Below are 27,532 nucleotides of genomic sequence, written 5' to 3' on the forward strand. Positions count from 1 at the left end.
TACAGTTTTTTCGTTAACAATTATTAACAAATTTCTTCTATAATATTCATTTTTTTAATTTAAATTTAAACAAATCTTTGAAGACATCGTGAGAACAAGTTAGACGAGACAAAAGACAGGAAAAATACGACTATACGGTATGATAATAATGAACACTGATGATATAGAGATTCAAGATAAAATATAGTTGTCTATCGACACGTATTAATATTGTTGACCTTAATAATTGTTTAATAACAAAATAAATGTGGATATAAAAAATATTTTTGTTCATTTTATGATATATTTTTCCGTTTGTTAAAGGTATATATGATTTACGGGACCAAAAAAAGCTTTCCATTTTATGTAAGACAGGTTCCATTTTATCAAGCGTTTAATCCTATGTTAAATTATAGAAATCTGCCGGGATCATAATAAATTTCCGCACAGAGCAGGATTCCGTTCTGTGAGAATCTTAATGACTGTTTAATCATTTTTCTGTCATGTTTTATTTGAATATCTTTACCTACCCATACTTTTATTTTCAAAAGCAAAATAATTAAAATTCATTTCAATCGATATTCGATATTAATAGTTTATATAATTTGAAGAAATTAATCTCCTTCTAATTATGAAATTTAAAATAATATAACTTGTAATTAAAACAGTTTAACATAAATAAATCTTAAAAATCAATATACTAAAAATAGTAAAAAATAATAAAAATCGGAAAGCAGAAAGCCACTCTGCTGTATACAACAGTAGGTAGGAATTGAGTGTACATAATAATTAAAAAAAAATCACTATAATTTGAATACAATGATAGATTACTAGATGTGAAAAATTGAGCTAAGATGATCTGTCTGCCTATAATATAGGCGTTAATATATTATAACGTATATATTTTGGATATTTATATTGCTAATGTAGTAATTTATTTTATATCTAATAAAATACGGTTGATTGATTTAATTTTTAATGAAAATGTTATTTATATTTAATTACATTAAAATTACATTAATTACATTAATTAATTGTTATTCACATTTGAATCATTAATGGGTGGCTCCTAACTCACACATGTCTGTAATTCAATATTATAACACATATCATATTTATAGAGCTAGTTTTTGTAGATTTTTTTAAAGATAAATAACCAAAAAAAAAAAAAAAAAATGTTATTACATCAATCAACGTACCGTGTGTTTGGTTAAATAAATATCTAAGTGTTTAAATGCATGTACATGTATTAATATGTGAATAATATATAATGAACGCGTGTATAGTATAATTCTATAGTAAAGTTGTTTGTCGTTTATACATGGTGACTTGTGTGTAGGTATATAATATTTCGGGTCCCCAAGACAACGGTGACTATACCGGAAACTGCACTGGTCCGGTCGTACCAAATAAAGTTTAAGCGGAAGCTTCCAGCCATGCCTTTCCACAGCAGGCCTTGGGATTAATAATACTGCGGTATAAAGTATATATATATATTTGCGAAAACGGTCGGTGGGGTTACCCCTCCGTTCCAGTTTACTAAAATTAGACGGACAAAGTTCTACGCCAAGGTCTCCATATAGTGTATATACATCAAAACGCTCCCGTTTGTAGATTTATGTTCGGCTCATAAAACTTTCCTCACCATCCCAGCTCATCGCTCCTCGTCGCTACCCCCTATTGGGTGGCAGTGTAGGACACGACAACACAAAAGACCCTTTTGCGCGATTGTAGATCATTCTCGTCAAAACTGCAGTCTTAATATATAATTTTTTTTTCGTTTACAGATGGAAGATTTTTAATAATATTAAATAATTATTGTTATAGTTAACGGCCACTGTATTGTATGTTATTATATATATGACAGGTTGGCAGGAATATGACAATCGATGGAGAAAAAATGGGGAAATTGCTTTGTTACACAGTATATTTTGAGTAAATGTCATAATTGAGCAGGAGGTATTAATGTTAAGGTATGATAATTTATAATTGTTCACTGCAATGGAAAACATATTGCGCAAGAATCGACAACATTAAGTAGAAATGTAACAAATTATAATGAGAAAATTTATTTAGTTTGGTTATTGATTGCTTTTCAGGTTATTTTGTTTGCTCCTGTAATTGTTTATTAAATAATGTTATTTTATGCATAGACATTCAACTGGATGATTGATATTATTTATTTAATTAAAATCATGGACTTAATGTACTATTACAAAAAAAAAAAAAATGATAGCAGTTGGGGTATGGAGTTAAGAAATAGAGAATACAAACAAGAAATATATTATAATATTGTAACTACGAGTACATTTATTTATTAATATAGCAATAATATAATAGAAGAGTATTAAAATATAATAATTTAACAATAACAATATAATTTATCTAGTTTTTTATTATTGAAGCCCGAAGAATTACTCATGATGATTTTAATATTAGAGAATGGAAATAACTCATTTTCAAAAACCTAAGGAGAGAGGGTATACAGAATTTATAACTTTGGGAAATTATTGTAATCAAGATGAAGATTATTAAGTTTTATCATCAGTTAGCCGTTATCAAAGCGGTTATTGTATCACAAAAACAATAATATTTTACATTTTTTAATAATTACAAAATACTTATTATTTACACATTTTGAAATTTTCAAGTGTATAAACTATTTATAAATTTAAAATAATTCTATGTATATTATGAACTTGTACTTTTTATTATAATTTTTAATAATATTATATTACATAAATTAGGTTTAAATAAATTTAGATCTGAGTTCTATAACAACGATGAACGATTGATATTGTTTGAAAAAAATTAATTTAATTTTGTTACTTATTTATTTGTATTAAAGTAGATTTTCATTAGTAGAGATAATGAAAAAGACGAACTTAACAACAGTAAAGTAATAATTGTCGAAAACTTCTCACGAAGGAACATAAAGTTAAACGTGCTGTAGGAAGAAGGAGAGGATTTTGTATGAAGAGAATTAACTAAAACGAGAATATATATTAAGGAGTTTAAACATTGGTAGTTGTTTTTTTAATCGTAGAAAGATACATTTTAATATTTAATATAATTCGATTGGAGAAAACCATTCTAAATCTATAAAAACGCATTAACTATGAAATTATTATAAGTTAAGATTTTAGTAAAATAATATATAGCGGTAAATAAATAATGCGATTAACACTAATTAATAGTGATAATTGATAACATGACAATATTTTTACAGTGGAAAAAGAGGGACTTTAAATTAGCTGGTTGTACATTATTATATTATTATATGCGTAATATTATAAGAAAATGTTATCTTAGACTGTTATCAGTTATCACCATGGCGATTCTGGTGAATATTATTATCAACATTGTTAAGATGTTAAGATAAATTAAAAATATTAGAACGAGTAGTTTTTGAATTATTAAAATAAGCATAAAGGTATTAAGGATGATTATAATATTTTATAAATTGTTTTAAAGAATTATATAATAGATGTAATATTTGTTCTAGTACTTATTGTACTCAGATAATTTTTGAATTGATGTACCATCTCACCGTATTATTATATATTAGTGTAAGAGTGTAGCATTGCAAATTAATATAATGGAACATTTAATTTCATCTGATATTATAAAACGTGCATCAATAAACAAATCAATATAATATCATATAATCATTTTAAAATTGTATGTTTTTTTTTGTCATAGATATTTTTAAAGGTAGATATTATATCATTTATACCAATGATGCGCCATGATGCATATTTATTGGAATGCAAAAATGGTCAATTATTTTCTTGCGAAAATACACGTTCAACAGCAGAGCTAAATACATTTTTAATGCAAGCTTAAATTTCTAGATCGCATACTAAAGCTGATAGGCTTAGTCATATTTTTAAGTCAGTTTTCAATTTGTATCTGTAGTGTGCAAGTTTATTGTGCATCTTTTGAATAGTACGATCATTTAATGAAAACATTAAAGTTTTTTATTGATTATATTATATATTAAAACCTTGTCCGTTACTAGAAAATGTATTATAACGTGCAAAAATATTCTTGAAACAAAATGAAAATTCGGTTTAATCTCACGATTTTGGCCATCGTCGCAGCTAACCGCTATCACTATTTCGACTCTCCCACCTTGCCTATTCATAGAAGAATTGCGTCGTGGAACTGGGCTGATAGTACACACAAGTACGACCGACGATAAACGCCACGACGACCCTTGATGACGTGCTACGATTAACTATATCCATGAAGATGATCACCAACCATTAGGAGTGTTAGTGTATCATTAGTATATTAGTATTTTAATCTAATAAAATTAAACATACATAATAGTCTCAATATTTCATTTAATGTCTCTGTTTTATTTTCATTTTTACACAACATCATTTTTGACGGACAATGATAAACTATGATTGAAGTCATCGCACTTCTCGCCAATATTAAAAAGTAGAAAATCGTTTTAACAAAATATTAAATTTTACGTATTTATGAAACGTACATCAATGAAAAAATTAACATAATATTTTATTAAAATAAAAATCGTGTGTTTTTTCGTAGATATTTTTAAAAGTAGGTATTAGACATGAGACATATCGTAAAGAGAATCCTACTAAATTTTATCGAACACAAGTTGAAGGAATGTCTAGAAAGAATGGTTCATGATTATAAAGGAGAATGATCTTATAAATTTGAGAACTAAAAATAGGCATAGTTTTCGCATATTAATTTATTCTAAATGCAAAATCAAAATCGTTTTAAGTTTACATTAATATTATACTACAAAACGATTTTTTTTTTTTTATAACCTGTTCGTTTAAAACGTTAATATGTGAGTTTTATAGTGATAATAAATTCTAAACTGAATTCTGGTTTAATTATTTGGAATTTTAAATAATGACTAATATGTTTTTAATGGTATATACGTTAAATCAATATTTTTTTAAAAAATATTTTAAATTGATACAATTATTGTTATCTCTATAGTATAGAGGTAATAGAATCTATAGTATATTATAACGATATAGCCGTCATTTTTTTTTTTTTGCAATCTATAGTTATATGCATTTTTTGTGGTCACAATATTATAATAGTATTGTAGTATTTTAAACTGACTTTGGCCAGTAGAAATTGGATAAAATGGCTACAGAAAATATAAAATAATTAGATATGTTGGTACTATAGCTAAATACTTTTGTTGTAATCGTGGTACGCCGATACGGCTATAATATAACTCATTATCGGTAGTAATTGTTGTGTTATATTTTATATCAATTGATCTAAAAAGAAGGGGGCCGCTCTCTTTACTATGTACTTATAACATATATTGAATATATTATAATGAACACATTAGCAATTATTTGAAATCAGTCTTGTTTGATCCTCAGACGGTGAATGATTTAAAAGTCGCTTATGATAAAACGTCACATATTACAAGGTGCCACATTATAACAATGAAATTGTCAATTTTATTGTTGACTTTTGTAGTTACTACATTATACGCGAGACACGTGCATCAAACATCGACCAATAATAGTTCCAGTTGCAAACACCAAATTCGGATTAATGGTACGATAAAATGCAATATTACTACATCAATCACTCCCGTCGGACGAAATTCCAAACAGTTTCCTGTGAGCACTACAACGAAGAAGTATAGAATATCAGACAGTACTGTCACCAAAACTGATAAGTTTCGCAGGAATAATACAACGCAGAAGTATACGAATTTAAACAGTACTGTCACCGAGAGAGCTGTGATCGTGGATGGCCGAATAATTACTGAATCGAGTATTATTGAGACAAGATTTATGATAACTGCTCCAATAAAGGAATGCAAAGAGGGATTAACTCGAGACATTCATGGAAAATGCGTTATTAATTTCTCGGATTAAAATGGTATTATCTACCTATATTAATTAAATACATTAACTGGAAAGAATAAGATATTTATTTACAGTATTATCGTTTAAATACATTTTTTTTTAAATAGTTTTAATTAAAAAATTATAATATTATTATGATTTACGAAAACTAAGGTATGCTTAAATGTTGTTGGTGAAATTTTTTCTAATTTACCAAATAAATAATTATAATGAAGTAAAAGTTATATAATATTCGATTTTGTTTAGAATATGATTATTAGGTATTATAGTATTCTTTGTATTGAATGAATTCTGTTTATGTATACTTATAAATGGCTAAATATAGTTTTTATTTAATTCTATTGTCATAATTTTTTTTTTTCTAGGTTGTTTAGTTTTTAATTAAAATGTATGTAATAACTAATAAGTCTATATAAAACTAGTCATTGATGAAATTCAATGTATTTAAGTACTAAAGTTTCACATTATTACACTTGTATGCAAAAAAATGCATTCAAAATATAAGATTGTCTAAATTAATTTGGTAAGTAACTTTATTTATTTATCTGTATATATTTAAATCAAAAATTCAAAAATATGAATTAATATTCTTAAATGGGTAATTGGCATATAATTATAATATAATGTATTTTAGGTAATTTTTTTATATATCTATATAATTTATTTAAAAAAAAAGGTTGTAGATTGATAAGCATTTGTAACAGTATAATATGTTTTTGTTTTTATTTATTACATGCAACATTTTAATAATAAGTAAAGAAAACATATAATTTAGTGGTTCTAGCTTTTTCAAATATGTTTATTAAGCTTTTTGGACGTATAACGTGTACTTCAACTATAAAAACATGGTAACTAACTAGGAAAATCTAAATCTTAGGAAATTAAATGAAAATAGTTTACAATAGTTACTGTAACTCAAAAGGCAAAGTGTATAAAAATCTATAAAGTATTTTGATCGTTTTATATAAACTTAAATAAATTCTTAATGTATACAGATTTAAATAATTACCTAATATTATTGTAAATTTAATGTAAATTTATTATTTTTAAAATTATAACTTTATTTAGCATCTAGTCTCATAATTAAATTGTGTAATGCTTATAATGACGAAATTCTTAATTATAAGGTAATAATAAAATAATATATTGATAATAAAAGAATTATGTGTTCTTTGGGATTTACATATACATTATCATCCCTACATAATATTAATTTTCTTAATGCCTATACAAATAAGATAGCAAAGTATAATATAATACAAAGATAATAAAGTAAAAATATCTAACTAAGTATACTTTGTGCAGTAATGGTTTTTTAACTAATTGAAAAATGTTAATATCTGACCAGTTCGTGCAAGTGTCTATCTGTTTCACGGCTGTACATGAATAAAATAAACTAGGTGTATATTAAATCGAATTTAAGTTATTTAAGCCAATTCATCGTGATTAATATATTTAAATAAACTTCATAAATTAGTATTTTAATGTATGATAAAATAATATTATCGTACAATGAATAAATTCCTCGTCAATTTCGGTTCGAAATGTAGAAACAAAGTGTTATTGATCTGAATGGACTTTATGCTATTGGCTTTAGGTAATCACGGCGAACTCGGAATGATAATGTAGACTTTGATCAGTAGACACTGATCAAAAACAATAACAAAAAAATACGTAATACTAAACAGGTAGCGTGTTAAGTTAAAAATAGTAGTAAAGATACGAATTTTATAATGATCATTAATATGAAAATACGACTGTTAATAATAAGAGTCTGAATAATAATCTTCTTTAAAAATCTCAAGATTTGAGACAAATACTTAAATTAAGAAGCTTCTGATTATCCGATTAATAGTACACAATACTAGTTAGTGAGAATTTTAATTTTTCCAACAATTTTTGTTCGATATTAGCCCTATTAAATTATTAGAAATTAGAATATTATACGTAAGTATTATAAAAATTACATCTGGAATTTAGTGGTAAAAAATAAATAAATATTATGATTGTAAAACGGACGATGAATTTATAGATTTGTGTTTCATCGATAGTTGCTCTGACTGTAATAATGATGTAAGCGAACGCAAGACATTTAACAACTTCAATTCATGAAAGCAAACTGCCAACGAACATTTTAGAGAATTCATTAAATAATCCAGAATCAAATATAAACTTCAAAATCAGTAGCAACAATACTTTGATCAGATTGCCTAGTATCTTAATTTACTTTGCATTTTTTTTTTTTTTTTTAGGCAAAGTTACACGCCATTGGTTCTGACACAAACCTTTTTCATTCTTTTGTTGAATTTATAATTCATATTTTATTAAGCATTTTTATGATTTTAGGAAATTTTTTGTGTAAATTTAAATTTAAAAATTGTATTATTATATTATATTATATGTTAATTTTATATTTATATAATATTAATTATGTATATTTAATATTTACTATCAAAATAATAAAACTCTTCTAATTTTGCATTTTCAAGACTATGAAATTCCGTGCAATGGTGTAATCACTATAATTTATAAAATCATTATAGGCTAACAGATAATAAAAATAGATGTAACATAAAGTACATTTTTAATAGTGGTGTAGCTAACCCTAGGATAACAAAGGCAGTTTTCTCAGAGTGAAACAATTTTTGGAGATTTATATTATTGTTTTAGTAACAAAGAGAATAATTTCTATTATTCTAAGGGGTGAAAAAATACTTTTCGCCTGGGTGCTTTTATATGTAGCTATGCCACTAATTTTTAAATATATAAATATTTACTTGGGTATCAAACACTTTTGTAATAATTGAATAAAAATAGACAAAATAATAAATATTGTTTAACAAAGCTTAGTCACGAATTGTATTGTCGAGTATTAATAGTGAACACGTATAAATAATCCGAAAGTAAAATGTTTGACGGTGAGTCGGTTACGTATATATGTTTTCGAACATGGCATTAATGGATATTCTACTGATAGGCTGGTTATTTTTTTTTTAATTTATAAATTCAATAGCTAAAAAAATTACTTAGTTGAAAAGAAATTAATAATAAAAAAGTAAAAACATATCTAACAACACATAGCGTTTTATTTGGATGTATTTAATAAATTATTCAAAACTTTTAGAGGATAAATGCATTTTTTAATTGGGTCATTTTTTTCAGTTTTTTTTTTTTAGGTATATAATTTGCAGTCGTAAATTTTGCTTTATACCCAAGTCAGTTGGAATAACAGTATAAAAACTAAATTGCTGCCCGGATGGATCGACTAGAGTCTCCATTAATGAATATGTCGAAGCATTTCCAGAAGATATTACTTCACATAAATGCAAGAAAAAAAGCATCTAGCTGAGAAGATTTATATATATATATATTATAATATATAAAAGGTGTTTATTTAACAGTATACTAATTTTATTGAAAAGTATTATCGTTTTTAGAGTTGTTACCTTTTAAATGAATCACTTTGTAGTATATAATAATCTATATAACTAGAAATTTATCGGATTGAGTTACATTCAAAATACTAGAATGAGCAGTTCCTGAGTTTTTAAAATATATAAAGGTATTATGGATATTATGGACCATATTTTTTCTTTATAAATCACTTTACACAATCTTAAAATATATGTCATCTTTAATATAATACTTGTTATACTTGTTAACTCAGATAGTTTTTAAATCGATTTATAGACTCACCATATTTATTGTATAACATTGCAAATTTATAAAATTAAAAATTTTTATTTCATATATTTATAAAACGTGCATCTATAAACAAGTAATTATAACATAATATTTAACACGTTTGAATTTTATAATAATTTTCTATTTACTCAATATTCATAAAATCATATAAATAAAACGAATTAAAAAAAAAAAAAAAGTTATACCTATCAATTGTTACAGATAAGATAACACATAAACATAAACTTATTATAAATGTTTAAATTATTTAATAAATAATATTATTCTAAGATCGAATTTCATTGGGTGATGGATCGACAAGTAAATATTGATTCACATCCTCTGTTTGTATTTTTAATGTATCCATTTGGAAAAATTAAATCTTTTGAATTGATTAATCTATACGGCTTGGTATCGGAAAATATATCGGTGTTCGGAGCATAATCTTTATTGAAGTTGAAAGCATAATTTATATCGTGGTTGTTAAAATCAATAATTTCCAATATCTGGTTTTCAGTTATCGTTTCAACGTTGACTATTGTTGTCGCTTGCACTATCATGTTTGTTTCCTTGAAAAGTTTGTGGACAGTGGTGTTCTTGGCTGTTTCCTAGGCAAACATGGTCGTGCTGATGTTATTGGATGTAGACGTTCTTGCAGTAGTGTTATTTGCGATGGCGTCGGTCGTGGACTTTTCTACAGTGTTAATAAGGGGTATGGGTAAGTATATATCAGATGACTGTTTCACACTAGGTTTGTCCGTCCTTGACTAATTTATTGGAAACATGATTTTGCGAGATATTCTTTGCATTCGCCGAAGAAACATTGAAAATAATAGCAATAAAAGCAAAAATCGTGAGATAAAACTGAATTTTCATCGTGTTACAAAAGTATTTATTGCGCGCGTTAGTTAATTGTCTAGAAACAGACGAGACTTAGTATTTAATATAATAAATGGAAAACTTTAATATACCCGTAAAATTATCGTAATATCAGAAAAACGCCCAATACACGCGCACACTAAAGATACAAATCGAATACTGGTTTTGAAATATTATTATTTAAATTTACCAGCTTTAGTATGCGGTATCGTGACCTAACCTTACATTAAAAAATACTTCGCCCTTCTATCATACGTTTATTAAATACGCATCATGTGTACATCAATAAAATAATATGTATTTTTAAAAATATTTACGGCAAAAAAACATACCATTTTCATTTTATTAAAATATTACGTTTATATACAAAATCAATACACAAAATGTAATGTTTTCATCGTAACGACTTGTAACGTAATAATATAAAAAATGCAGTGCGATGCTTCATTAATTCAACAATAATTATAGTATAATAAGTACTAGATTACTTGAAACAATAAAAATTATTACTATTGTACCTACCAACTATTTTCACATACGAATTGTATAGCAGGCATCCATAAAGTCAGGCTATTATACATATTTTTTTGGTTTGTCTTAACATGTAATATTTTTTATATTCAAATAGTAGGTACAAATAACTTCTTATAATTTCAATAAGATGGAAAAATTTGCCCTTTACAAGCATGAGCTTAGATGAGGGCCAAATGTTTGCTCCTCTTAATTTATACCTGCATGGTATATGTGCGTTATCAATAATTATCTTCAGTGGTAAATACATAAATTATCAAACATGAGTTACGGTTATTTTACTTAAACGCTAAAATAATAATAAAAGATATATTATGTTCTTTTGATGAAAAAAAATATGTATTGAAAATTATTTTACAATTTTTAATGTTTTCAACTAATACATAGGTACAACATTATATTATTGTACATGTACACTTATGATAGGTATTAGATTTATTATATAAGCTATATTTTTTTGCGTTTTAATGAAATATTATATTCTAGAAACGCTTTTAAATATTCGTTATTGAAGGCGTTAGTTTTTTAACTAGTAAGCCATTTGGTTTTTGTGTTTTATTTCAAATGGCTTGCGGACAAGGCAAGATTTATGGCTAAGAACTGTATACCTTAAAAATACCAAAACTGCCTTAATCAAAAAGTGTATTATTCATTTAAAATTTTAAAATAAATTTCTAAAATTATTTCCATAAAATGCCAAATATCGATAAATTCGTGATTGTTTAAAATTAATTTCTTTTTAATCATAGTATATCAGGGATGGGCAGATGGGCAACTCAAAGTTACTATAGGGCCAATTTTTAGAAATTTAAAATATAGCGGGCCAGAACATAGAAAGCAAAAAAAAAAAAAAAAGTCATTCAAAAATATATTTTGAATAGCATTTATTTTGTTTATAATGAAATAGGACATAGGTTAAAATTGTATACCTATACCTAATGCAATTTGAAAATGTAGCGCGGGCCTCCAGTTGCCCACCTCTGTAGTATATAGTTATCTTTTGATATATGTTATACTATGGAGGTTTTTTCAGTTATTGAACTATATAAACGAATTTAAGTTTAACATAGGTACCTATAACAGTGACCTACTCGGTACCTAATAAACATGTGGCTTTCATTTTGGTGAATAACCTAAAATAACTTATTATTGAATCAAATCTATATAGTTCCTATTATGTATAATATTCACATATTTTAGTTGCACTTATAATAATAATAAAAAAAAATAAAATATACATATATATTAACAGGTTAAGCGCCACGATGACCCTCAATACGACTTGTCAAAATGATTCTTATAAGATTCAGTAGGTTATTGTTAAAACAATTTTGAATATTTCAAGGAGAAGAAAGACAATATTATCAATTTTTATCACATATTAACTATTGATTATCTTTCTTACCTGAATTGAATGCATACATAAAAAATATGAAGGGTGCATAACGCGGGAAAATAGATGTTATGTAATATTATATCATTGGTTTATAATAATATAACTTTGCTTATAGTCATTGAAAATATTAATAAATTGTATAATAATTTTTAAAATATATTTTTTTTATCAAAATAATATTATATGTCTCACATTAACTATTACTGAGAATTAATAATTTTACTGTAAATTATGAAGCAGATGATTTTCTTGGAAGTTCTTTGTTAATAAATACATACAAATTATAACGTGTAGTTTTTGAGTCGTTAAAATATATTTAGTTATTAAAGATAACATTATTTCTTTATAAATTGTTTTACAGAATTATATGTTTAAAAAAAAATTTAATATTTAATCTAGTACTTATCACATCAGAACTTTTTTGACCTGTTGTATTAATTAACTGTATTTATATCTATGAGGTCCGTAGTAATCGCAAGTACAAAGTTTAAGCATCGCAGAAAACCGCTATCGCTCTTTCGACTCTCTCATTTTGCCTATTCATAGAAGAATTGCGTCGTGGAACTGGGCTGATAGTACACACAAGTACGACCGACGACAAACGCCACGACGACCCTTGGTGACGTGCTACGACTAACTAGATCAATGAAGTTGTTTATCAACCATTAGGAGTGATAGTGTATCAATAATATATTAGTGTTTTAATCTAATAAAATTAAACATACATAATAGTCTCAATATTTCATTTAATGCCTCTGTTTTATTTTCATTTTTACACAACACCATTTTTGATGGACAATGACATCGCAAAAGTCATCGCACTTCTCGCAAATATTAAAAAGTAGAAAATCGTTTTAACGAAATATTAAATTTTACATATTTATAAAACGTACATCAATGATTAATGAACAAATCAACATCATATTTTAATAAAATAAAAATCGTGTGTTTTTTTTCGTAGATATTTTTAAAAATAGCACTATCTCAATGATGTGTATATGATGCGTATTAAATTGGTTAATTAAATGATTGAATTTTTGTTTGTGGAAATAAACGTTTTTAGTGGGGCGAAGTAATTTTTGATCCAAGGTTAAAATTAGCTAACAACATACCCAAAGCTGGTAGATTTGAGTAGTCATATTTCGAACCAGTATTTGATTTGCATCTGTGGAGTGCTCGTTTATTGTGCGTCTTTTTCATAATATTAAATACTCGTATTGGCATATTGCATGTTAAAGCTTTTCATCTGTAATATTGTATATTACAGTTCCATCCGTTACTAGATAATTTACTAACGTGCGTAATAAATTCTTTTATAACATAATGAAAATTCAGTTTAATCTCACGATTTTGTCTTTTGTTACTATCGTTTTTGTCGTTTCTACAACGAACGCAAAGAATGTCTCACAAAATCTTGCCGCCAATAATCAGTCGAGGACGGACAAACCCAGTGTGAAACAGTCATCTGATATACATTTACCCGTATTCCATATTGAATTTGAAGAAAATTCCACAATCGACGACATTACGAATACCACTTTGGTTATGCCTCTATCGAGCACCACTACGGTCTCGTCTTCTGCGAATATTACTACGGAAACGTCTACGTCCAGTAACATCATTGCGTCAACGTTTGTTGAGGAAACAGTCAACAACGACACCATCTACACGACTACCGAGGGAATTGTGAAAAACATTACTACCTATACAACGTCTAGTGAGGAAACAGAGACTACAACAACCAGTGTAGAAACAGTAACTGCAGACGTGACATCCACAACTATAAAAACCACAAGACGTTGGTATTATCATGGGGGTCACCATATTATAAGACATAGAGTGACTACTAAAGCTCCTATTTGTTCAGATGGATATACTGTAAATACAAACGGAGGATGTTCACCAATATTTAAAGATTGATCTAACCTCTAATGAGCCTTAAGTTTAGAATGGGATTTATTATTATTTTATATATAGTATATTATATGTTCTATATCTTATCTATAACAAGTAATATGTACCTATATATTATTTGAAACTATAAAAAAATCAATTTAATTTGTAATCTTGATAATTTTTTTAATTGGGCGGGAAGAAGAAATAGGGATTAAATATTTCACTATCTATTTAAATGAACTGACACATATTTTTGACTCTTAATAATTTTAATGTATTGTTATTCTTAATTATTTTTGATTTAATCTTAATATGAAATAATTATTAGTATTTTGCTGTATATTTTAAAATATAGTCAATTTAAAAGATAAAAATTGAACTGTATAAAATTGTATAAAATATTAAAAATAAATAAATAGTTTCATAATTGGATCATTTTTATTCCATAAAATGCACAAAGAAAAGTCCAACCAAATATTTTCTTTGATAGGTTACATTGGGTGTAGTTTCATAAATTATTTATTTTAAGGAGAAAACCCTTCCTTTAAAAGTGGTATATGCTGTTAGCTATGAGGCATATGCTTGTAATAATTATTATAATTACTTCGCTGAGCCATAATTTAACGTTATATAATCTTAGACGATTTAATATTATTTATTTTATTTTTGGATATATTCTTTTCATAATATCTAAAATATAGAAATTTGTTTTCATATTCCTTTGAGTTAAATTATTTGAAATTTCCAATTTATATTAAAGTTATCCTAAAAGGAGATTAATAACATCTGTCAAGTATTCAAATTGTTAAAGTTTCAGTGGGAAGCTGGAGAAGACAAGTTCCTGTTGATGGGAAACCTATGAGAACAAAATCAAAGAAAGGTCTTATATTCTACTTTGGTAATTTCAAAAATAATAATAATGTAATATATAGATATAGATTAAAACGAAAAGGGGAAGCGTTTAAAATCAAAAATGTCATAATAGCTGCACAACGCTTAGTTATGTCTCCGAAAAATGCAAATGAGTTATTAAACAAATAAATTTAAAATTGTTAAGTATGAATATTAATTAAGTAATTGTACGATTTAAAATTAAAACAGATTTTATGTTTGTAGACTCTTGAATTGAAAAGATTACTCAAATGAAAATTAAAAAAAAAATATTGAATTATCTAAAAAAATTTTCTGATAATAAATTATAGGTATCACTGAATAATGTTTAAAATTGATTTTTTTTTTTTTTTTTGTATTTGTTATATAATGGTAGTTAAAATGAAATATACACTCATTTCAATAATTTAAGTTAATGATATAATATAGAAATTAGCTTATATGTAATAAAATTATCTTGTTTAATGTGCATTTAATGTAATATTTACAACTCTAGTTAATAAATATGATATACAAAATTAAAAAAGTTTTGATTGTAATAACTATATTATGATTTTTGATTTTTAAAAGGCACTTACTACTTTTTCATAAAAAATAAGAAAACTATAAAAATTAAAAAAAAGAAGGCAGGGAAGCTGGTATCACTCTGCTATACATTTGTTATCGAGTGGATCAATTAAACGAATATGTTAAATACGAATTTATTGATATAATATCATTGTACACGAAAAACGATTTTGAGTAAAGACGTTCTGTCAGGCTTTATAACTAAGTATATTTAATGATATGTTTTTTGATAAAGTTAAAAAGTAATTTATTTTATTATTATTACGTTAGGTTAAAATAAAAACATTACATTTGAAATATTTATAAAACGTGCATCACTGAAATAATAAACATAATATTATTAGAAAATATTAAATAGTATGTTTTATTTTGCTTTAGTTATTATTTCAACGATGGGTACACGATGCGTATTTATAATCGACTACGAAAACGATTAAATCTTTCTTTGTGAGAATAAAAATTTTAAGTGGGGTGAAGTAATTTTCAATACAAGGTTAAAATTAGTAGACCACATACCAAAGCTGGTATAGGTTTAAGTAGTAATATTTAAAAACCAGTATGCGATTTGCATCTATAGAGTGTACGTGTATTGGTCGTCACTTGAAGAGTATTATAATTTAACGGGCATATTAAAGTTTTCTATTTATTAATATAAAGTTTCGCTCGCTACTAGACAATTTATTATTACGTTAAAACAATTCATGATGAAAATTCGGTTTAATCTCGTGATTTCGGCCATCATCGCTATCGTTTTCGTCGTGTCTTTGGTGAACGCAAAGAATATTTTGCAGAATCCTGTTGCCGATAATCAGTCTAAGTCGAAGAAACCTAGTGTGAAACAGTCATCTGATATACATTTACCTATATCCCATATTGACGCCGTAGAAAAGTCCATGACCGATGACACTACAAATACCACTTTGGACATGCCTCCATCGAACACAACTGCGAAAACCTTTGTCAAGGAAACAGTCAACAACGACACCACCAACTCGACGTCTATCGAGGATACAACTATTTTACAAGCAACGACAATAACTAGCGTAGAAATGGTAACCGAAAACCAGACGTCCACAAATCAGACAACTGAAAGTGGACTTTTGACCACGAGGTATGTGATCAATCCTAGTGTTTTTACTGAATCCACTAAGTGTCCGAGTGGACAGACTGAAAATTCAAACGGAGGATGTTCACCAATATTTTAACAAAGTGAATCTTATTTCGAAAGAATCTTTCAAATGATCACTACATGTCAAAAAATCGATCTTGAGATTAGAATAACATTTATCATTAATTAATAAATTAAATGTAATATAATAATTTGTTTATGTTTTATGCGATATCTCGTCTGCTATAAGTAATAGGTACAATTTTTGAGACTACTGCAAAATTTGTTTCATACATTGAAATAACTTCTCAGATATTTTACACAATTTAAGGTGTGTTCTGTTTTCATATTTCATTTTAAAATGAGAATATTATTGAGAATAAATATTTTCTTTTAGTGTTGGGACATTTTTATACCATGAAATGCTCATTGTAGTATAATTTCACATTTATAAGCAAAAAATACATGAGTTATGCATAACGTTTAACCGTATTTTATTTAATATAATAAATATTATTTTTTTAATTTTAATTTACTTTTTAAGAAGATAATGAATTACATTGAAAATGTTTGAGTTGGAGTCAATGGGCTCACAGTTTGAAATAATAATTCATAAAGTATCTAATACAATTAAATAATTATGACACATTTTTTTAACATAACTAAAATACAAATAAATATAAATATCTACATATTTTTTTCTATATTTATCTATGATGTAATATTATAATCAAAATTATGTGATTAAATAATAAAATAAAAAAAATTTATTACTAAAAATAATAATCTAATAATTAACGTGACAAGTTATTAAATAATCCTATAACGTGTGTATTTTTTTTTTGTACTAGCTAAAGTGTTATTATATTAAAAATTTCAAAAGAGTTGCTATGTTTAAATTCTTATGGTAAATACTATATATTTTTGAACTGTTATATTATTACGTAGTTCGTGTTAAATTTGTGTGAGTGGCTTGTACTTATTAAATTTTATCAATATTGATTAATAGATAACTAAAACGTCGTTTATTTAAGTAACTCGTGTAATCACGGCATATACAAAGCAGGTTTAGACGATTTTACAAATGCTAAGTATTATGAGTAAATTTGAATAAAATTGTTAAAAATTTTACGTTTAAGTTTTGTACCAAATTCTAAAATTGGAGATAGAGGTTAGATGCGAATTCCAAAAAAAAATAAATATATATTATATATTTATGAAATGTATACGCATCGTAGTAAACTGCTGTACTTAAGAAGAAATCATAGAAGCGTAGTTGTAAGTATGATACCGTTAAATCGAAATAAACAGTTTTTTATTGATCTAAAAATATATTGTTTGAATGTGTACTGTGTGTAAAATATTTGTGATAACTCATAGAATTAGTATAAATAAGTCAGTCATTCCTTTATTAATATATGTGCGGGTACGAGTAATTATGAAATTTGTAATCTTACCGCTATAATATATTTTAAGTTTAAAAATTAATCAAAAGTTTTTTTAATTTTTAAAACACGAGGGAGATTTTATCTTAATTAATACATGAACAAGTAACAACAAACTGTTACAACTGCAGTCTGTAATGAGTCGAATAATTATAGGACATTTGAAATAGGTAAGTTTAACGGTATCAACAAGTAGAAAATAATAATTTAAGTCATACCTCGAATAATAATAGGTATATAATTAATTGAAATAGGTAGATACTATTATTATTAGCAGTAGAGACGATCTATCAGTCTACGTTAATAAGTATGGTTAATGATATGTTTTTTAATATAGAAATTAAATTTATTTTTAATATTACATTAGGTTAAAATAAAAATCTAATGTTCAATAAATTAACAAAACGTTCATTAGTGAACAAATCAACGTAATATTCAAATAAAATGAAAATTGTATGTTTTTTTTGCCGTAGATATTCTTAAAGGTATTAATTGTTTCATTGATGTGTACATGATGCGTATTTAATGGGCTCTTAAAACAGTTAGATCTCTATTTTGTGGAAATACACGTTTAGTAGTGGGACAAGGTAATTTTTAACGCAAGGTTAAAATAAGCTGACTGGATATCAAAGCAGATAGGTTTCACTAGTCATATGTCGAAGCCAGTATTCGATTTACATCTGTAGAGTGCGCGTTTATTGGACGTCTTTCTTAATAACGATAATTTTACGGTATATTAAAGTTCCATCTGTTACTAGATAATTTACTATCGCGCGTAATAAATACTCTTGTAACACGATGAAAATTCAGTATAATCCTACGATTTTGGCTTGCGTCACTATCGTTTTCGTCGTTTCTACAGCGATCGCAAAGAATGTCTTGCAAAATCCTGTTACCAACAATCAGTTGAAGACGGAAAAATTCAGCGTGAAACAGTCATCTAATATACATTTACCCATATTCCATATCGACGCGGTAGTGAAGCCCTTGACTGATGCCACCACGAACACCACTATGGTCTCGTCTTCTGCGAACATTACTACGAAAAAGTCTACGTTTAATGGCACCACCTACACGACGTCTATCGAGGAAACAACTATAGCACAGACAACCGAAATAACTAGTGTGGAAACAGTAACCGAATACCAGACATCAACAAATCAGACAACCGAAAGTGAATTTTTGATCACAAGAAATATAATAATTGCAAAACTTTTTACTAAGTGTCCCAGTGGACAAACTGAAAATTCAAATGGAGGATGTTCACCAGCATTTTAACAAAGTAAATCTATCGTTGAATTAGTTTTTCAAATGAGTTTAACATGTCAAATAATCATTCCCGAGATTAGAATAATCTGTATTATAAAGTATTTAATAAATTTAATTAAATATAATATGTTTACAGTATATATTATTTTGCCCACTACAAGTTATAGGAATATATATATTTTTTGAATCACTGCAAAATTTGTTTCTTTGGTATGATTTTATGAGTATTGAGTGAGTTAGAAAGATATTATAAAATTGAGCGATGTTTTAAATATATTTAAAACTGATTGGGTAAATTTAATGTATAAAAATATAATAATTTGCTTATACATATTTATTTATTATCTCGTATTCTACTTACAACTTTTATCACGTATTGATAATAATTGATTTTTACCTAGTTTATTCAGTTAATACCTATTATTCGTCAAATATATTGGAATCAAAATAATCTTTGTTCCACAGGTACAGTCTGTTGTTTTAGATAAATATAATGAAAGCCATATTCATATTTGATATTAAAAAGTTTTAAATAATATTTTTTGAATATATTTGAGAAGATATAGATGTAAACATTACTTTATCACACCTCACTATCAATTTACAAAAGCAGTCAAATTTTTATTAACTTTAATACTTTAAATGTACTAAGTATTATATATTTTTTTAAATTTGTTCTAAATACAATAATTGCAAGTATTTGTTTGTATGTTTTTAAATATAGTATTTCGAATAAAAGGTGAATTGAATATTATATAAATTATTAAAAATAAATATATTTTTTAGTATTGGGAAATTTTTAAACCACTAATTATGCTCATTGTTATATATTTCTACATTTATAAGCAAATATATGTGTTATTTGTGATGTTTAAGGATATTTTATTTTAAATAATGAATATTATATTTTTTAATTTTTATTTATTGGACCGACATATACAAGTATATCGTTTATGTTAAATTGTTTTGTGTGGTTTGTACTAATTAGTTTTAGTGGATATTAAATAACTATATTACGTCATTTTATTCAGATAATTCATGTGTAATCACGAAATTTATTAAAAAGAATTTTTGAAAGTTCTATAAATGTATATTAATATAAAATGTACATAATATTATATGCATAATAACAAACAACTACACTTAAGGGAACAATCACTTAAAAATAGTCGTAAGTAAGAAATCGTGTGATCGAAATAAATAGTTTGTTATAAACCCAAAAATATATTGTATGATTAAATTGTGGATCGTGTATAAAATAGTTGTAGTTTGAAATGCATTAGCATAAATAGGTATCTACACCTATTTTAACAGTCTATGTGCAAGTATATGAAATTCCCCTTATATTTAAAATTACGAATTGTATGAAACTCGTGAGATAAAATGTTTTTGTCTATTTTATATCTTAACCAGAAAACAAAAAACAATGCCAGTACAACTTATCACAGGCTGCCCATTATAAAGAAAAATTCAGTTACGTCCGTTGAAAGTCCCTACTTGAACACGAGTAATCAGATAGGTGGAGTGAAAAAGTTATTCAATTTGTGAACTTTCTACCACATACTTTATTTTTAGAAATTAATTAAAGGTTTCTTGTAATTTTTAAATTACGAAGGAGATTTAATCTAAACCTATATACGAACAAGTAACAGCAAACTGTTACAACTGTAATGTATACTAGCTGGATCATGTTATTAAAAAATATTTGACAAGTTGAAATGAAATATTACGCAGTGAAGTAGGTGGGTTTAACGGTACTGACATGTAAAAAATATTGATATAAGTCCTAGGTGTATTAATCATAGGTAAGTATACATTATATTGCAATAGATACTATTATTATTGTTATTTTTTATTTATTTTATAATCGCAGAAATAATCGAAACCAGTTTCGTAAATATGTAATATGTATATTTATATTGATAATTCTTAGGTTTAGAATCTAATAATATTTTTAATAATAAAATATTTAAATGCAATTGTTATAACTATATTATCCAATTTACTTATTATACTTTTCTGTATAGTTTATAAATATTCTTTTATGAATAAAAAAATAAAATACAATTGTTATTGTTTTATAGAAATGGTTATTACTTGAAATATATTTTGTTTTAATGCTTCTAGCACCTAATTAATATAGAAAATGTATAGTATCATTACTATTTAATTACCTTCTAATTCTGTTATTTGATCGCTAAAATTGCAAATGGGTTTTAATGAAGTTTTAAACATCATGATATGGTATAAACATTATATTATAACCTTATATTGTGATATAAAATTTAAAATTTATAGATATCTTACCAAATATTTAATTTATTTGTTGTTTTTGAGAAAATCAAAAATGTATGTTTCGTCAAAAGAAAAATAGTGCGAGTCAGCGTTTTCAATTAATTAAAGTGTCAAAAATGAGTTATTTAACAATAAAAAAAAAAAAGTATTTTGTTAACATCAGCTGGTTTTTAATTGTTATATCACTTTATTAGAAAGGTGGTTTTAAAAATATTAAGCCTAAATTGTGTGTTATTTATAGGATAGTTCACATGGTCGCAAGCTTTTTATAATAGTTTTGATTTTCCAAAAAGGTAATTCATTTTAGTGAAAAATTAATTTCAGAATTACAGTTTGAATTGGAAGAATTTAAATTTTTAATAAAAAAATAAAAAAATATGATGAAATTACATTTATCAATTGTTTGTTACGATTTGAATTTACAAATTTATTTCATTCATTTTTTTGTATTTTGTTTAAAGTTAAATTTTTATTAGATTTAATCGAAAAATAATGCAATTAATATTGTTCGAATAGTGCCGAAGGACATTATATAATACATGTATATTAAATTTCTAGGTTTACATTTATCAGGTACATAACATAAATTAATTTATAGTTATGCGCTAAATATCACATTTTACAGTTTTATAATTTAATATAATGCTCTACGGAACATTATTAACCAAGACTACGAATCCACAGGAACGAATAGTTGGAAAATGCATACAGTTTAAACTTTGCTTTGTGCTCATTATATGTATTTGGAAAATTATAGTTGTCTCGTAAATCACATTACTGGAATTTAATATAATTTAAAAATAATTTATAATTCAACTATGAAAGTCACATTTTTATTTTTATTTTATTTTTTTACCTTATAGTTGTAGTTAATTTAACAGGATGGATTTTTTGATGTTTTAACTGATGTAGTGATGTATCAAAAGTTCTTAGTTTTTTTTTCTTCGAAAAATAAAGAGGAGAATTAAAAACAGTTATGTACATGGTACATTAACCTTTAAACCTACAAAAAATATATGGTATTCTAGGTATACATAAAAATAATACCGTGCGTATAAATAATTATTTTAAATTACATTACTAACAAAAATTTAAAATAAGTGCTTTTGACAAGTTTATTATTGTACTTCGAAGAATTTAATTTTTAATTAAATCAAAATGATTATAAATTCAATTAATTTATCTGTTATGAAATGTTACGAATACAAAAATTGTTTATCAATCTAAAACTAAATTAATCAAAGATAATTATAGGAAAATGTATTGATTAAATTATTTAAAATAACTACGAAATGTTCAATTTGGAAACCTGATCGATTTTATGTAGTTTTTTGGGCGAATCACTTTGAGATTATAAAATTATAATATACCAGTATACGTATTCAAAAACAAAACGGAAAATCGTTTCTTTTAGAAAATTATTTCCATCAAATAATTATTTGATATTTTAATATAGTTAATTTATTTTAGTATTTAATATTTATACAGTATTGATATTTGTTATTGACACTATTATATACACAAATTATTTTACCAATTAATAAGTACCAAAGTATAGTATTATAATATACTATCATGATGATTTTTATGAATATAAATAAGTTCGAAAACTATGGTTTGTAACCCCAAAGTGGGTATCGATTATATTTTTTGTGGGACATGTTATATTTTTAAATAATACATTTTTTAAATTTGTGTTTCTAAAATCTCGTGTATCTATTACTTTCTGTTTATGTTCAAATTAAATTTTATTATAGATCGTCATTTGCAATCATATTAACATTACTTAACCAAGTTAATAGTTATTGAAATGATAGTAATTTATTTGAAACAAATTAGAACTTGTATGACGCTCATCACTATTGATTACTTTCAGTAATACACGATAAATTAAATACGATATATGCACCTAATTTCAATACTACTTTTTCTCAAATAACTAATAAATTTGTTTTTTTAGTGCTTTAGTACAATTTTTATGGTCAAATAGTGAAATAATAACAATGATTTAAACATGAAAAAACAAAGACAATATTTGTGTCAACGGTTAAAAAAAGAAAATTAATTTATGATGAGCCTTCAACAAGTCCTTTATAGTCTAAGTAAAAAACAACTTTCTAAAAATATTATTATAAATATTCGTAAATTAAATTTTTGTGGAATGGAAACGAAGAATATTCACGACTACAATTTATTTTTTGTGAATGTATACCTACTTGCAAAGTTGCAAATGAGAGTATACCACCGAACAAAAATACATCGACATATAAATATGAATCTTCTAGAAATGAAGAATAAACCACTCGAGTTTTATGAAAGAAAACTAAAATTTCTAAAAACATTAAAAAATAATGTTATTTTTAATTTTAACGCAATTAACCAAAAAACTACGTACGCCTCATATAAAATAAGTTTTAAAATATTAACAAGTATAAAAATTCCATGATAAAAATTAAAAAATAAAATTTAGTGTTCTTTAAAATGTATTTTTTCAAATTTTTTGTTGTAAGGAACTAATTCACAAAACAGTAAAAATACCACAATTTGAAACATTTTTAAAATGGTTTGTATCTTAAAAAATTTGGAAACCTCTAGATTAATATATTTTACAGTACTCAAAAAATATATTATATAAATATACATTTATTTATTATACAAATAATTTATTATTTTAAGCTCTATAAGTACTAAGTACTAAGTATATAAGTTATTTATTTATTAATTCATTTATCTATTTTTATTAGATTTTGAGCGGAGCAATTATAGTGTATTGATCATACAATGATATGTTTTTTTTAAAATTTTTTTTTGTGCTTGAAGACATTTTTTATGGTAGAAAAAATGTTTCTCTAAGGGCGGGCTCTGGTAGAAAATTTGATTTAGTTGATACATTAAAAAGAGGAGGTAAAACTATATAATTAACAGTATTTAACAATATAACTAGGATAAAAAAAAAAAATCTATGAAAAAATCAGAATTTTTCCAAAGCGTATGGTTTTTTATATAATTGTATTTGTTATTTTGTTGTAACTCAAAAATTAAAAGCTGTATAAATTTGAAATTTCCCCTAAATAATAAATATTTATAGTAATATTCTATAGACATCCTAGTTTTTTGACCTATTTTTACCAATTTTGATCTATTTATAAATTAGATTTTTGATTTATTTATGAATTTATGATACAATTTTTGTTTTTGGGTATAAAATCTGTAAAATTTAATACAAGGGTTATCATAAGTTTTTCATATATTAATTAAAAATGTTTGAATGCCAATGATCACATTATTTTTTTATATAAGCATTAAAGTTCAAATTTTGTCAAAATCATAAAAATTGTAAAATATTTTGTTGTTAAAAATGTATAAAGTTTTTAATATTTTTAGATAAGATTTGAAAATATAATACTAGTTTTCTCATAAATATAAATCTAAAAAAAAATCTAAGCATAATATTTTTCATTAGATATTCGAAGTTCAAGTTTTGATGATATTAGATATTTAAACAAAAAACAAATATTTTTTTTATTTTATCTTACTTCAAAAATATTTGTGGCAATTAAAGATTTTTAAGTTTATTAGTATGTTTTACTATATGTAATATTATTTTCAAAAAATGTAGACGAATTTTAAGCTATTGCATAATTATAGTTTATACGTCCTGTATAATAAACTACTATAATAGCAAAATAAATATATAATAAAATATTCTTAATAATATTAGCTGATAGACTATTTTCGTTTAGAATTGTTTTACGAATACGATGAATTATTATTGAATTCAAATGTAATACACCCAATACAATTACTTACTTAATGACAAAGTACACTTGACAATTTTATACAGCAGAGCAGTTAACTACTTTTTAGATATAAATTATGATGACGACTTACTAGAATAGCTAACGGTTATAGACTTTCATTTTATTGAATCATTATGACTTATGTCTACAGATATTATACACGCTACACAATTAAAAATTCAAATACTCGATGATATAAATCAACGCACGGTTGATGCTTTTTAGGTTTTCGGCGTTTAAATATTTTTGCGATGAAAAGGTTAAATCGTTGGGATTGTGGTTGGAATAATAATTCATAAAAAAGGGGCAAAATTCTAATTTGAATAATCAAACTTACAAAGTCGAAACAAATTGCTTGATATTTCTGTTGTTCATTAAGTATTCAAATTATTCACCGTTGGTCTTTAGATAAACATTTTCATCAACTTTTAAGCTGAGCAATGTGTCTTTCTTTGTGTTCACTTGTACACACATACATATTTTCATAGAGGTATTAAAGTCTGCCCACAGCCACAAACAAAGAATAAAAAAGCAAGAAGAAATAAAAAGACATAAACAGGTACCTATAAATTGTTATTTAACCACTATACAGTTACAACCGTTAGGCAATCAGCCAACAACTGGAGTATGATTAATATACAGAGCGGTTCACAAGAATGCTAATACCAATATGTTTTTATAATTATAAATTTCCCGATTAATCCCAATTTTTGAATTCTTGAGTTTACTTGAGGACAACATTATCAAATACTTAAATTTTTATACCTTTTAGAAATTGTTTTATAACAATATGAGTACAATGCTATTTCTTCCAGATAAGAACTTGTTCTTCTTTTTTTTTTTTTATGCAATTTTCAATTATTTCAATATGTTTAGATAATATATTAAAAATTCAAATAATAATCTTTGTGATGATAGTTTTTGAAGATAAAGAAGGGTTATTATTTCAAAATAATAATAATTAATATTAATTCATGAAAATGTTATATTGTGTAAACATTTTTAAAATATATATAATAAATACTAAATGCAATGCATTTAATATTTTTGTAAGTCTATTTTAAAGGAATATTTTCTTAATGTATACATTTTGTTAACTCAAAAACCACCTATATTAATTTTAATTAATGGTTCTCTTACAAAAAAATAACAAGTTTTTACCGCTAAAGGACAATTATTAAACTGTAGGAAAATCTGAGTATTTAAAAACATATTTTTAGATTATAGTTATACATTTCAAAATCATAATTTAAGTAAATACATTATTAAAAGATAAAAAGGAGCGAGTATGCTTGGTTATCTCTCTGTATATTCGCACATTCGCATTTATCAAACATACAACTTTTTTTATCGTAATACAAAATTACTAAGCAAACTCGGTTCATTGAGCCAAGTCTTTTACTTTGCACCACAAATATGCTTATGCTATGTATTTGTGCATGTGAAAAAAAGTATTATATTTATTATACAAAAATCCAATTACTCGTTTGAATGTTATTGTAATACTCGTAATATCCGTTTGTTAGATTTTACATATATAATGCGTATTTTTATTTCAATTTTATTTAATATTTTAATATTTTAGGTAGTGAATAATAATTAAATAAGTTTTGAATCTAAATAACATAATATAAACAATCAAACAATTCATAAGTATTACTTTCTATATTATGATTTTAATAAAAAATAATAATACTACAGACTTCAAGATACAATTTTAAAATATATTTGGAGCATTGTGTATTATTCGTATTTTCAAAAAATTCCTTAAAGGTTAAAAATGTCAAAATATGGTCTTAAAATGTCTATATTTAAAAAAAAAAAAAAAAACAGAATTTGAATAAATCTATCACTAAAAGAAGAAAGTGGGAATCAAAATACTCGATGAATGTCTTTGTACATAAATA

At 25.1% G+C, this 27,532-nt stretch overlaps 3 protein-coding genes across 3 annotated transcripts; all 3 read left to right on the top strand.

Annotated features, from left to right (window-relative positions):
* Positions 1-5,356: 5,356 nt before the first annotated feature.
* On the top strand, positions 5,357-6,054 carry LOC112596021. The gene has a single exon (XM_025341461.1). It carries the CDS (start codon positions 5,433-5,435, stop codon positions 5,871-5,873), a length of 441 nt encoding a protein of 146 aa, XP_025197246.1. The 5' UTR covers positions 5,357-5,432; the 3' UTR covers positions 5,874-6,054.
* A 7,334-nt stretch (positions 6,055-13,388) lies between these two features.
* Positions 13,389-14,517, top strand: LOC112595985. Its single transcript, XM_025341416.1, has one exon. It carries the CDS (start codon positions 13,678-13,680, stop codon positions 14,272-14,274), a length of 597 nt encoding a protein of 198 aa, XP_025197201.1. The 5' UTR covers positions 13,389-13,677; the 3' UTR covers positions 14,275-14,517.
* A 1,761-nt stretch (positions 14,518-16,278) lies between these two features.
* On the top strand, positions 16,279-17,028 carry LOC112596003. The gene has a single exon (XM_025341440.1). The coding sequence runs from the start codon at positions 16,410-16,412 to the stop codon at positions 16,911-16,913; it is 504 nt and encodes a 167-aa protein (XP_025197225.1). The 5' UTR covers positions 16,279-16,409; the 3' UTR covers positions 16,914-17,028.
* The last annotated feature ends 10,504 nt before the right edge of the window (positions 17,029-27,532 follow it).

This window comes from Melanaphis sacchari, unplaced genomic scaffold (assembly GCF_002803265.2).
Source record: "Melanaphis sacchari strain LSU unplaced genomic scaffold, SCAv2.0 Contig2_pilon_pilon, whole genome shotgun sequence".
NCBI lineage: Eukaryota > Metazoa > Arthropoda > Insecta > Hemiptera > Aphididae > Melanaphis > Melanaphis sacchari.

Bases quoted from the DNA above. Each gene is read 5' to 3' on its own strand.
- LOC112596003 (XM_025341440.1), top strand. From the start codon at position 16,410: ATGATGAAAATTCGGTTTAATCTCGTGATTTCGGCCATCATCGCTATC.
- LOC112595985 (XM_025341416.1), top strand. From the start codon at position 13,678: ATGAAAATTCAGTTTAATCTCACGATTTTGTCTTTTGTTACTATCGTT.
- LOC112596021 (XM_025341461.1), top strand. From the start codon at position 5,433: ATGAAATTGTCAATTTTATTGTTGACTTTTGTAGTTACTACATTATAC.